At 37.0% G+C, this 13,948-nt stretch overlaps 1 protein-coding gene across 26 annotated transcripts in view; it reads right to left on the bottom strand.

The window, feature by feature from the left end:
* The window catches only part of PARD3 (par-3 family cell polarity regulator), a 460,486-nt gene that overhangs the window by 151,471 nt on the left and 295,067 nt on the right, over positions 1 to 13,948 (bottom strand). For 10 of the 26 annotated variants that reach the window (XR_012585425.1, XM_074574229.1, XM_074574247.1 and 7 more), the window contains 3 exons: positions 9,677 to 9,866; positions 3,992 to 4,140; positions 2,856 to 2,900 (listed from right to left, as the gene is read on the bottom strand). Coding sequence is in view for 24 of the 26 variants with exons in the window: in XM_074574229.1 (XP_074430330.1) it covers positions 2,856 to 2,900; positions 3,992 to 4,140; positions 9,677 to 9,866 (384 nt within the window). In the remaining 2 variants the exon portion in view is untranslated. Of the gene's footprint in view, positions 1 to 2,855; positions 2,901 to 3,988; positions 4,141 to 9,676; positions 9,867 to 13,948 lie in introns of all 26 variants that reach the window. The other 16 variants (XR_012585424.1, XM_074574241.1, XM_074574228.1 and 13 more) reach the window with 3 other exon arrangements.

The raw sequence follows: 13,948 nt of genomic DNA, 5'->3' as shown, positions 1-13,948 counted from the left end.
TATGCGTCACCACTCCCTGTGTCCCCAGCTGGCCAGCCCTCGGGGACATGGGCCAAGCCTCGTCCTCCAGGCCATGCAACCACCCCCTGCTCATGCCGGACCGCGCCGGCATTGTGTGCGTCTTCCCTTCCCCAGCACAGACAGCCCCCACCACAAAACTTCACAGCACACACAGATCCAGCGAGACACGTAACACACATCGGTCACAGGGAGCGTACGTGCTGCTCCCTGCTCCAAGCCCTTTGTTTTTGCCTTGTGCTGACGCTGTTTAACAACTCATTATGCTCCCACTTCTCTCACCTCGAGTGTTTATAAAGCGCCACAAAGCCGCTTGGGCGATTTGCAAAGGCAAAAAAGCATGGTGTCAAAAGGATATATGATGTTTCCTTCAGGGTTTCCTTCAATGACTATTTTTAAAAGGCTATAAAGTAAATTTTTCATCAGCACTTTCTTTTAAATGACGACTTTGTTTCTTTCTGAAACGTTATTTTTATCAGCTTTCAGGTTAAATGCTACCAGCAGCTTATGACAAAAACTTCCCTCTATTTGATTAAAGCAGCTCTGCAAAGGTACAAAGTCTACTTTCTCTACGCTTTCTTAAAGGACATTAGCAGTGAGTCTATTTATTTACTAACATCTGGTCCATTGGATTTGATAAATTCTTCTATTTCTAGTTCAATTGATACAAAAAAGTGTGACATTTTGGCTGGGGAGGACAGGGGAGGAATGGATCAAGCAACTGCATCCAAAATAGTTTAGTTTTGGTTCCATTTAATAAAACATTTTATTGTAAAAGCACTGTGTAAAAATAAATAAATAAACAATTTCAATAAATTTTCTGTGATTTTTTTTTTCTTTTTCATTTTCACAATGCGTATGTGAAAAAATAGCCAGCTGGAACTATAGTGTGCCTGGGACTCAATAAATGAGCCATGCTCAGTTGCTACTGAATATACTTCTAACCCCTAGGATGAACTGTAAACACTGCAAGGATTAGGCACTTCAAGTGAACTATAGAAAGAAAAATAATTAAAAATCTATTATAGCAACGAGGGCTGGTGAGTTCTACACTCTCCTTTTCAGCCAATACTATTAAGTGCAACTTTGACTGTAACAGAGTTTGTTTTTATTTTTTCTAAAGTAAATATATGCTGAAGTTTTCTGGCTTCTAGAGTTCATTAAAACACAGTTCACCACACATTGGAAGTATTTTTTTTTTCTTAGGACCAGATGATTTTTAAGCCAAACTACAGTAAGTGGTTTGTTTAGCAACCACATCCATCTTCAGTAATGGGAGAAATCCAGAGTTTATATACAAAACCTGGTTAAAAGCACACTAGATAAATAAAATAAAAGTACAGTAAAAGGTGGGTTTCCTTTTTTCCTGTTATTAAGCCTGCTGCACACAAAATATGTAACTGCTTAATCCAGATGGTTACGGTCATGCTCGTTCACCCAAATTGTCTGACTTGTCTCTTTTTGGGAATTTAAACCAGGTGTTATACAGTGAGAAAAACTACACTCTGGTTAATACCACCCTCTATTAATACCACCAAAACCACTATGCACCACCTAAACATCACATTTTACTAAAACACACAGGTTTTACACCATTCTAATCACATCCCATTCAAATAGGCAGGCTAACGAGAAAATGAAAAATAATTTACAATACTTTTGAGTTTGATCTGTGACTCCTTTTTATGTGACTAATGCTCAGGGGTGAAGGTAGTTCCTAAGCACTGATTCTTACCACAACCATTAACACAATTCATAGATTCACATTCTGATGGCTTTCATCCTTCAAAACATTCATACATTTTAATTTTGTGTACTCATTCTCAATTTGTAAAGCTGCAAGTCTGTGGCCACATTCTGCAACATTTCAAGAGCTGGAAGTTTTAGCTGTTTAAATAAAAATTATAATTTTATCACTTGATTACTTACAGCTTTTCAGTATTCCTACTCATGTTGTAAAGCGTGGTTAAAGAGAGATGCAGTTGTGAATTATTAATTGTAAATTCTGCATGGAATGCCCTACTCCCCAAATCATGCTAAAATAAATAATATTTTCCGGTTAAAAAGGTGAATTGTTCCTAATTAGAGCTAAGTAATGTTATGGTGTCCTCTGGATCCATCCTAATTAAAATAGCATTCCAAAGGTCAAAAGCTAACTTATATTAATAAATCATAAAGGTTCATAATTGCAGCTGGTGCATTATTTTAATTACTAATAAAAAATACGCTTTGAAAGCTATTTCTCATTATCATTGTGTGAAACGTTACAATTGACGGTATGTGGAAAAGATTCTATTTACATATTCTTTTGTTCTGTTACGACGCTCAGGTTTCAGCTCCAAAGGCAAATCAACTTGCGCTAATAATCTTCAACTAACTCACAACACGTACCTGATGACCACTTAAGGCAAAGGTAGCAGTTTTCTAATTAAAATAATTATTTCCAAGCACTGTGTTAGCACTGTAATAGCCAAACATTTGACTCTTCTACATCATCTCTCTGCACATTACAGTTTGAAGCTAGGAGGAAATTTTCCAAGATTTTTTTGGAAAGGACAAAAAACCCAAACAACTGTGAATATTTATGAGTTTGAAGTGTAGAAACAGGTGTCTCCCTACAGTCACATGTATGACCTGCTTGAATGTACTACCCCACATACTTATCTCCATCGAGAATTTTCTTTTTCTGTACGACTTGATTATTCACAACAATAGAAAGCAGCCATGCAAGTACTGGAATATTCATGTTTTCATGCAATTTGACTGGCAGTTCTGTAATTGTGGTAAGCTGCTTTGACCAAGGTTTCTATAGCAACAGCCTTACTGTCAATTCTTACCTGTTTTCTGGTCATCCATTGTACTGAGCTTAGTCTCGTCAGCTACTGTTAAAAGGTAAATGTATAACGGTTAGCCCAGTTAGTGCCCATGCCCCACATGCATCCAACATTCCTTCCGTTTTCCATATTGTTTTTCAAGTTAGGGGACCTTAGCAATGTCATACTTCATGCAAATAAACTGCAACAGTAAGCAAACATTCTGGGTAGAAATGGCAGCAAACTAGTAACCTTCATGCAATGTCAGTCATGTTCACATCACAGGCAGGTACAATATGTTATTTACACGTTAGCACATCACGACCAGTCAAGACGAGTCAATGCCACCAACCTTACTGTCCCCTGAGGAAACTGGTGAATCAGGGATTGTAGTTAAGATATTCACAATTATTGTCAAGAAGCGAATCGTATCATATTTCATTATTCTGAGTAGGGAATTTGGTGTGTTTAAACAATCAAAACTCACTGTTTAAGGTTACTAGATTCTGCACTTCAGAATCTAAGTTCAATGGCAGAAGAATAGATGGGCTTGTTAGGAATTACTTATTCTCAGTTGTTTTACCAATTAACATGATTGTAGTAGATTGCCTGTCTTAGCCGATGCTCCTTCATAGGGCTTCTGATACAAATATTATAACTTAGGTCTCAACCAGATATCAGACTAGCCCCGTTTTCTAATTCTGAATGAACTCTTCAAAAAATACTTGCATCTTTAATATCTTAATCAAAATTCACCTACAAAATAAGAGACTAGGAAGGATCTTTAAGGCTAATTGCATTATAATCATGAAATGAGAATAATCCTGTCTACCCAGAACCACAGCGTGGAACAGTTTTATGCAGTTATTCTATGCAGATTGGTAAATGCGCTTTTTACCTCCATTTTAATATGTACCTTTTATGTCTATGTATAACTATATATCCAGAGGGTTATGATATTTAAATGTACGGACATTTACAAGAGGTACAAACAATACACAGGGCACTTGGCCATTCACATTAAGAACGCTTTACTTCCCACCAGCAGACATTACGTGCAGTACTGCACATGAACGATGTGTTTGGAATTACAAAATCTATATACTTACAACATGAAAATCAGGTTCAAATAAAATAATTGAAAAAATATCACTCACTACCTAGATCCATGCTTTTGGATTTTCGTGTTTTAACAAACTCCAACTGACTGGCATCTGAAAATTGCTTTGTACGCTTTTCTGACATGCTCTGGCGTCCAAAACCCTCTCGCTGGAAGGCAAGCACTGGATCAACATCTGGACTAAGAGTGCTGTAGGAAGGGAAAAAAATCATGCGAACATTTATCAAGATCACGCAACCTTTCACTCTGCAGAGAAAAGCATTTATTTAGCACGTGACTTCTAAAAGCATCAAAGTACACATTTTTAAATAAACCACTGCAAGAAGTCAGTTACACACACGACGGATTGGTTTTACTGCAGTGAGCAACTCCAGTTAAAAAGTATCAAGAATTTCACTTATGAGTTTTAATGAAAGAAGTATATATTTGGTGTACTACACAAATACTATAGGAATGTAGAATCCCAACATAGGAAAATTTAAGGAAGAATAAAACAGTTCTGTTTTCTTAATGAGAAATAAATATACTCTTTTAATGCAAATTATCAGATTTTTCGTCATCACAGAATGTTTTTTATAAAGCATAAATAGAATCTGTCCTGTCTGAAGCCCACAGACCTTTAAAAAACTTTTAATTTAAAGACTTTACATTAAAATTTCTTTACACATATGAAATTGTTTGCAAATTTTTCACAGCACCTCCTGGTTTTAACCTGTCTATGTCAGACAAACCTATTTTTACTCATTGCTTCCCTACAGAGCAAGGATTTGCCACAATGGCCACCGCTAAATGGGAACCAGGGACTTGGTTTCTGTCTCTTCTGTGGGTTCCTCATGTGGCCTTGGCTGCGAGTCAGGTCTTCAGCGAGCAGCATTTCACCATGCTCCTGCAGAAGCACGCTGAAGATAAGATTTATTCACGTTGGTCAAATGTTGGTAGAATCATGACTGCAGGAATGCAGGCAAAATTTGGTGTGTAAGCCAAATCCTAGGCTTGTAATGTGTCACAATGGCCACAATACATGATAGAAAAAATTAAAAGAACAAAAAAACCAAAAAAAACTTGCAAGATCGATTACTCCTAATAAACAGTATGAAAGGAAATTCACACAAAGCTATTCCTACTCCTGGAGAAGGGGAGAGTATTAAAAAGAGCCTGAAGGCAGGCACAAAGGATTTAGATTTCTACTTCAGCTGGCAAAAAATAAGTGAAAAGCATAAAACAGTAAAAAAATGAGTATTTTGCACCATTGTTATCTATCCAATAGGAAAAAGATCCCTCAAAATCCCCCCTTTGATTGTTGTTGTACTTAAAGACAAAAAACCTAAGTATTTTGTCACTGAGATCTCTAAATAGACTAAATGCCATTCAAAATATTGTATACATACATGCTACTGTTCAATAACATGTTTCAAAGGAATAATTTTCTAAGGGGTAGGTATAATATACATCTATTACTTAGTGAGAAACAGGCATGTCACGAATTGCTGCAGAAACAAACTTATACTGTTAAATTACACAATGTGAACATGTTTGTATATGCCATGTACTATAATTTATAGAAGCATCTTTGATCAAGAAACACCCGAATATTAGGCACAATAGTGAAGGGAGGTAAGGAAATCGAGTACGATAAAGGATGAAAATCACTATCTGCACTACCAGGCAGCCTAGATGAAATTCAGTCTAGGAGTGGCAGATTTACAAATAAGGAGAGATGTGCAAGTGACAAGGATATAGTCCTTAAGTGAGAGCACAATCAGAGCTTCTATGAATAAAGTCAATGTCAAGTGCCTTTTGGCTTCAATGTTTCTGGCTCAGGCTCATAATGTTTTACATTTAATTACTGCAACTATTTCAGAGATGTCTGCACAATTCAGCAACGTTTTGAGGCATATGCTTAAAAGCTCTGATGAATCAGAGCCCAAACTCAAAAATAACTATTTAGTCCTCACATTCACTCCCACAAAATAGGGAAAAAATTAGCTCCACATGATAGAAAGATAAAACAGACAAGGTCAATATACACTTCTAGCATTTACAGCAGCCCAACATGTAGCTGAATAAGAACCACCTAAGTCTGAAAACGTCCTCTGAGTGACTCAACTGAACTTACAGGGTTTCAACACCTTTCATAATCAGATCATAAATGAGTTTCCCAAGGCCACACAGGAGTTTCTGGCTCGCTGCTAGCCAGCCCTGTCTCTGAAGGCCAGAAAAATGTGGTTTTACTAAGTGAGAATTTTCTCTAGCAACATCTGTTAACACAGCTCACGTTAGTTAAAGAAGACCGGCTTCATCTTGCCAAACAAAATGTATCCTGTGACACTTTCTTCAAAAAGGGTGAATTTCTAAAACTATTTGTTTTGGCCGTATGCTCCTTTTTTCATCTGAGCTTGCTTTGATTCGCATATATAAATTTTCTAATAAAGCTGAGTATCATTTTCATGTAAATACAGTGTGCACATATATATTAAACTTGAAGTCCTAAGAACAGACTAAAACTCCAAGTTAAATAAAACCCGATAAAGGGCACCACAGGTCCCGGAGAGAGCAGTGGGGTCTGGACACGGCGTCAGCAACTGGGAATTCTGGAGATCGGATCCCAGCGTTTCCACTGACACCACCTTTAGGGGCTTTGTCTCTGCTTCCCTTATCTGTCCTTATCACACCTACCTTCCACACACACTTATTAGGAGGATTATTACTCCATGTTTGCATAGTATCCTGCATACTAAAGGCACTACTTAGCACCAAAAATTACTTGTTCTCTGACATCACGACATCTCGTACCTTTTTACAGTACAAATATCGGAGCCCTTTGTAGAGTCCTCAATTTTCATGTCCTGGTTTACTTCTATTATTAATGTCACATGAGTGTGTTTTAGTAATTAAGGAAGGCGCTGATCACAGGAGTTTGAATACATGCACATTGCCTAAAAGTATTCAAAAGCCCCCATGAAGATCCGTAACTGCAAAAGCCAATGAGCACAGAGGAGGAACTAATGCCCCTAAAAATGCCTCATTTTAATATTTTTCAACTACATTAATAAAAGACAGAAGGTGAATTTAGTGCAAGTCATTAAGCAATGCCAAATGCAATTTACTATAGTCTAGCATACTTAACAAATAAGATTTCTGGAATGACAGCTGATCCTTAAAAGAATGTAACCGTCTTCTGACCCTCAATGTTATTAAAATTCCACTTATTAATCCTGTCTTATTGCCCCTTTGTTTTCATAACATTTTCATCAAGGATTAGGGAGATATTGTGAGGCTGGAAAAGCTTACATTTTCTTCTGTGATTCAGAACAGCTGCCATTCTTGTTTGGATAACCCTTCATCCATATTCTTAGTTTTACCCTTTGTGCCTTCCAGCCAAATCATACAATGCACCTTCGTTTTACAAGTCTTCCTTCATCCATTAGCAGCAGGAAATTAATGCAACAATCTAATTCTACTGCTATTTACTTTTTTTACAAATAGAATACATTATCTAAGAAGGCGCTGCACTGATCTACTCTTTTAAGTGCAATTGTATCTGAAGACCTTTACAATTTCACATAAAGACACACGTTTAAAGGTTTTGAGCATGATCAATTCCACAATATCTAATCCCTATTTTCTTTACTGTTACTTTCATTTTCAAAGAAGTATATGAATAGCAAGATACACTGCAGAACTAAATGTAAAAGCATCTGCAGGCTTCAATGGGCTCTTACTTTATACCGTAGGTTTTTGCTCATATTCGGCTAAAAAATTCCCTCAGCAATAAGCTATTATGTGCAGCCTTGAGCACTATTCTATTTAAACGTCTCAGATTCTCAGCTCTAAAAGCTTTTACAAAAGACAGATGGACTTTTTAAGGGCCCAAATTACAGGTATGACTTGTCCAAGAGAAGAGCTGCAACATTAAAAAAAATGCAAATGAGGATGAAAAAAAATTACCTTTTTATACAATCATTAAAACAGTGCTTAAAATACAGAACTCAATTCCTGGACAAAAGGTGAAATAAACTAATACAAAGCAAAGAAGAAGCCGACAGGTGCGTATCAGCTGGCAGGTGCTACTGCTGTTTTATTAAGCTATTGCTGACACATTCATAACAGACTCAAGAGACAAGAAAAATAAGAAAATTCATATACTTCACACTATTTGTGGTAATTATCTAGCTTCAAGAAGTGGCAGTGTAGTGGGGTGGGCTTTTATTTTGCTATTACTATAGATAATTACAGGACTTGCAAATTAAATCTTAGATCTGTATTAATTGTACTAACTAAGCAATAAACAGTATTTCTTTGCCAGGAACCTAAGCAAGTCAATAATGGAGCTCAATGCATTTATGATTAAGATTTGTATATTAAAATATATAAAAGTAAATAGAGAGTCAACCTAAGATCCACAGAAATTATTTTTACTACAGATTAAACATATAAAGTTACTTTCCACAGTTTTAAATGTAGAACTATTACTTTCCGTATTTTTAAATGTGGAACTATTACAGTACATTGCCTTTGCATGATAGTTACAAATCATTTAATCATAGAATTGTTTTGTTTGGAAGAGACCTTTAAGATCATCAAGTCCAACCGTTAGCCTAACACTGACAAGTTACCACTAAACCGTGTCCTTCCGCATGTCTTTTAATACCTCCAGGGATGGTGACTCCACCACTTCCCTGGGCAGCCTGTTCCAATGCTTAATAACCCCTTCAGTGAAGAAATTTTTCCTAATATCTATCCTAAACCTGCCCTGGTGCAACTTGAGGCCATTTCCTCTCATTCTATCACCTGTTACTTGGGAGAAGAGACCGACCCCCACCTCGCTACAACCTCCTTTCAGGTAGCTGTAGAGAGCGATAAGGTCTCCCCTCAGCCTCCTTTTCTCCAGCCTAAACAACCCCAGCTCCCTCAAACGCTCCTCATAAGACTTGTGCTCCAGACCCCTCACCAGCTTCATTGCCCTTCTCTGGACATGCTCCAGCACCTCAATGTCTTTCTTATAGTGAGTGGCCCAAAACTGGACACAGTATTCGAGGTGGGGCCTCACCAGTGCTGAGTACAGGGGGACGATCAATTCCCTGCTCCTGGGTATTTCTTCATGCATGATAAAGAATCTTAAAAAGTCGTTGTTGCACAAGTATTAACATTAGGGCAGAACAAAGAACTGCCTTGACCTCTAAAGCAGATTTTAAAATCACTGCATAGAAAAATAAAGAAGATATAGAGAAGTATGGAAATGATCCTAGATATATACTGGAATATAAAAATAAAATCTTTGGTTTATAGACTTAGAAATATTTACAGTGAAGTTTATAAATTAGAATTTCCAATTGGAATTATTCTTGCATCTTTCATAAAATCAAGTGTTTAAATTTTGCGAAGTTTTTTTTACAAAAGCTAACTCAGTTGGCAACTAAATTAACATTAAATCATCAAATTAACACAGCTATATACTGATTTGGTCTTAGTAAAAACTAGTAACATTTCCACAAATGTACTTTGACAGAGCACAAAACTGCAACCAGAAGTAAAAAGTCTAATAAATTATCCGTACAGACGTCCTTCCTGAAACAGGGACAATTAGCAGTTTGAAAATAGTGAAATCTAAATGTGATTTTTTTTTAAAAAAAAGATTAAGATTAGCAGTAGCCAAAAATTAAACTAAAGAAAAAGACGTAACTGCAGTCATGTCTTTTTTTCTTCCACTAAATCACGCTCTTACCAGTCTGTTGACTCATTAATTGCAGCTTTAGCCCATCCACCAGCATCAACAGTGCCAAACCCAACATCATCGTGGGAACTGGATGACGACTGGTCAGAGAGATGAGGAGGGAGTACCGACAGCCGATCATCTTCAATAATGACAGTGTCATCTTGGGGCATGTTCACTGTTGGAGACAGCTGATATTTACCTGAACGATAAAAGGGATAAAAAAACCCAAAACTAAATAATGGCAGAGAGCGCCTTGAATAATATATAATCACGGCTGATAAAATGTCATGTCAAACTGCAGTGCTACTGATAAGAGTGACACGACATAGATAATAAAACTAACTATGTCTCACTTCATACAAATCTTCCTATGCAGAGGTCTGGAAAGTAATATACACCAGTTGTATCTGTGGCCTACTACAAGAAGATCACAGAATCACAGATGGGTTGAGGTTGGAAGGACCTCTCATCCGGTTCAAGCCCTCCCTCTCAAGCAGGGACACCTACAACCAGTTGCCCAGGACCGTGACCAAATGGCTTGTGAACATTTCTACTCCACCGCCTCCCTGGGCAACCTGTGCCAGTGCTCGGTCACCCTCCCAGTGAAAAAGTGTTTCGGATGCTCAAAGGGAACCTTCTGTTTTTCAATCTGTACCCAAGACAATCTGTACCCATTGTCTTGGGTCTGTCACTGGGCACCACCGACAAGAGCCTGTCCCAGAAGACCGTATCTTCTCTTGCATCAAATCGTTTGCTAGAAACAAAGAGAGTTCAAAGGGGACTAACAGAGCTCATCACTTCTCCTGATCAGTCTTGCCCTCCTGAAATTTGAAACTTGTTTGACTGCTACTGGGAACTTGGAACCCTTTAATAGTACCTCCACAAAGGTAAGGATTGTGAAAGGTGATGAGAACTCACGGACAAAACCAAACAATTCCAAATTTTCATTCTCTCCTTTAAAAAATAATCTGCAGGCACAAGTGCAAAATTTGGAAAAAAAAAAAAAGGACCTGATTCTATTACCACCAAATTCAAATAAACTTTAAAACTGTTGTTAAAATGCTTAAACTAGAGCCACCACATACATGACAGAGACATATTAAAGACTCAACATTATTCTTTGTTCAGTAGCAGACTTCATTGAGTTCATTTGTGAGAGTAGCAGTTAAAAGATGGTATTTAGAGAATTCTTACAAACTAGTAAAACACTGTTTCCAAGTAAAAACCAGTTTTAATGTGCATAAAAATATTATGAACTCACTACCACCACTACTTTTATAGGGATAAATATATACACATGATTATATTTTCCCGTAATCATTTCAACACATAAGATTGTATAACAATTTTCAAACTGTTCTATATAAAGCAGAAGCAACTTTTAAAACTATAGAAAACTTTATGCCACCAAGCAGACTAAAAAGCTAGAAAGAATATCAGAAGGAATATTTCCATTGCAATTCTTTGTAGCATAACAATGGTTTAAACTGAATAACTCTGTTTTTCAGGATACATGCATGACATACAGAGTTGGGAGGACGGAGATTATATAATATTATTTGGACAACAGTAGAAATATAGAATTATCACCATTTAAAATATTAACCTGGAAGAAACAGAGGTTTTTTCAGTATCGAGAAACACTAAGCTAAAACTTGCTCTAAGGAAAATAAAGATTTGCAAATCTGGATGAAAATTATCTAGTTATGTGAGGCAATGGCTAATTATTAAGTGCGATTCTTTTCTACTAGCTGCACATAATTTTTTATGTGATAGAATATCTTTAAAAATACTTTTCCTACTGTATGTTGATGCTCAACTGAAAAAGATCTGCCATTTAAAATGTTTGGTCCTAACTCTTACTACATGAAACATTATTTCTAATGAATGATCACAACATTACATGAATTTTATTCCTGGAAAGGTATTATCTTACTAAAACCATTAGTAAAATTGTCACATCTTGTGAGAAGAAAAGCACTAGCTTAATCAACCGTTAATCTGACAACAAACTGTAAATTATTCTAAAATTAGAATGCACCACAGTAATAATATATTGCAAAACTTGTATTTCCATAACATAGACTGCTTCTATGGACACATCAAACATTTACACACTTTATTTTTCCTACAGATATGGAAAAAAATGTGTAGAATTAGGGGAAAAGAATTTTTTCCTCTTTTCTGGAAAGGTTTCAGTTACCATCACTACCTTTACATGCAAATATCAAAAAACAAACAAAACCTTATGTGTAAAGAGCTAGCTAAAATCACCGCTGCACCAGATAATCCTTTTTGTATAGCTTTCCAAAGGGGGGAAAACTGGCTTCTAGAGAGATCACTGAAGAAGACTGAAGAAGTGGCTGGAGGAAAAAGGTACTGCACAGTGAACATCTCATCACTGTCACACTGAAATGAATGTGTTCAGTTTGCCTAACAGCTGATTCTTTGCCCAGCAATAGCTTCTTTGATGGACAGGCTAATGTTTAGCCTGGTAATGTACTTCTTTCCAAACATAATGCCTACAAGACTGTTAACTCTGCAGTTAATAACGTCTCCAAAGAATTGATTGTGAAAAGGTATAACCTTATGGCATTCGGCAGATTGAACTTCCCATTTGAGAGGCTACAGTAATTCAGTAACATTTTTAACTTTTCACTACCCTTCTTTATGTCTGACAAGGGTGAAGACTGACGTTTTAATAGTTGCTTTGGAATTAAGGAGAAAACCCATCTGACGTGCCTACGCTTTTCACTGCAGATGAAGCTAAAAACAGGTGAAAGGCTTCACCTCCAGCAGATGGTTAGACAGACCTCAGCAACGGACTCAATACATCCTTTGTAGAGAGCTCAGCTGAAGTGGACAGAAAATACCCTTGGAGAAAGCAACTCCACAAGTGTTGTGAGAAACATTACAAGGAAACATCAAAGGAACTTCAAACCTAGTAATCATCAGTATATTTGACTGATCTACAAATCTAAGACGTTGCTCGAGCTGTCTACAAACCTCTCCAAGAAAATAATTTTCCCTCGGGCTAGAAAAGGGCTATAAAATTTAGACTCAGAATACACTTCAAGTTCAGTTTTGCATATATTAATTCAACTTCAGCAAGGTAATCTGTAATAATATGTAGGATTTGGGACCGTGTAATAAGGAAGGAAAAACATTCCCCCTTTCAAGTGCATCTCATCCCAGGACAATGAGGCTCAAATTTCTTGAACAAGTTACCAATCTAAACAAGCGTAGCCCAAGGACCATACCAAACTATGGATTAAGAAGGGTTCCCATCTGTCTCTGCAGAAAAAGAAGTCTCAGAGCTCCACTACCAAATGGGTGGTCTCCAGGTCTATGATGACTTTCAGTTTAGAAGGAAAAATACGCTAAACAGCAACACTTCAAACCTGTAATAGTATAGACCTACAATAGACCAGAAAATAGTTTGGACCTGAATTAAACCACCAACATAACGCGCTCCAAAAAACCCTTGAGCATACACAGTACATAAAATGAACAACAGGCTTACTCATGAGGAACCCAGCTACTCCAGGGCCTTTTAAATCTTGAAAATTCCTGAAGCTTGGTTAATTTGTTTTCTGCAATAACTTGGCTCCCATCCTACACTGCATTGTCACGGTATTGCATCTGGCTTGGTTCTTGTGCTTTTGCTATTGCTTTCTCTTTAAAGAAAGGTCTAAGAAAACTGTTGAACACTTACATGTTCAAAACCAAGTATTATTTTATGAGTAACTCTCATGAGCATTTTGATTTCATGGGATTCAGACCAATGCTACACTTCAAGCCTCTTCCACAAGTAGAGGGCCTTTCCTGCTCTGACACGGCAAGTGATTCCTAACCTGGCTGATCAAGAAATCAGCAACAGCTACTCTGTGATGAATAATGGAGCATTAACCAAAGTAATAAATACAGTAATAAATAAGAGAAAATATTAAAAAAGAAAATAGTGTCGATGGTGATAATAATACTGATGAGACTTCCTACAGGAAGGATACAGAGACTTGTGCGATGACAAATTAGAATTTCTCCAGACATTTATTTATTTATTTATTTATTCACTAACAGCATATTTGTCCCCAGCAATATACTGAGTTTTGGCAAAATTTCCCATAGATACTCACATCATCTAACTTTCCAAGCTAAAGAGAGGTGGGAGTGGGAATACATGTGTGGGGAATATCTAAGGACAAAAATGTCTACGCTATATCCAGGCTTGCGGTCTCAAGAGGGTGCTCAGATCTGTCAAGACTATTGTAGCAGATCACC

Source organism: Larus michahellis, chromosome 2 (genome assembly GCF_964199755.1).
Source record: "Larus michahellis chromosome 2, bLarMic1.1, whole genome shotgun sequence".
Classification (NCBI taxonomy): domain Eukaryota; kingdom Metazoa; phylum Chordata; class Aves; order Charadriiformes; family Laridae; genus Larus; species Larus michahellis.
Note: the sequence above shows the minus strand (reverse complement) of the source record. Positions and strands in the feature narration are given on the sequence as shown.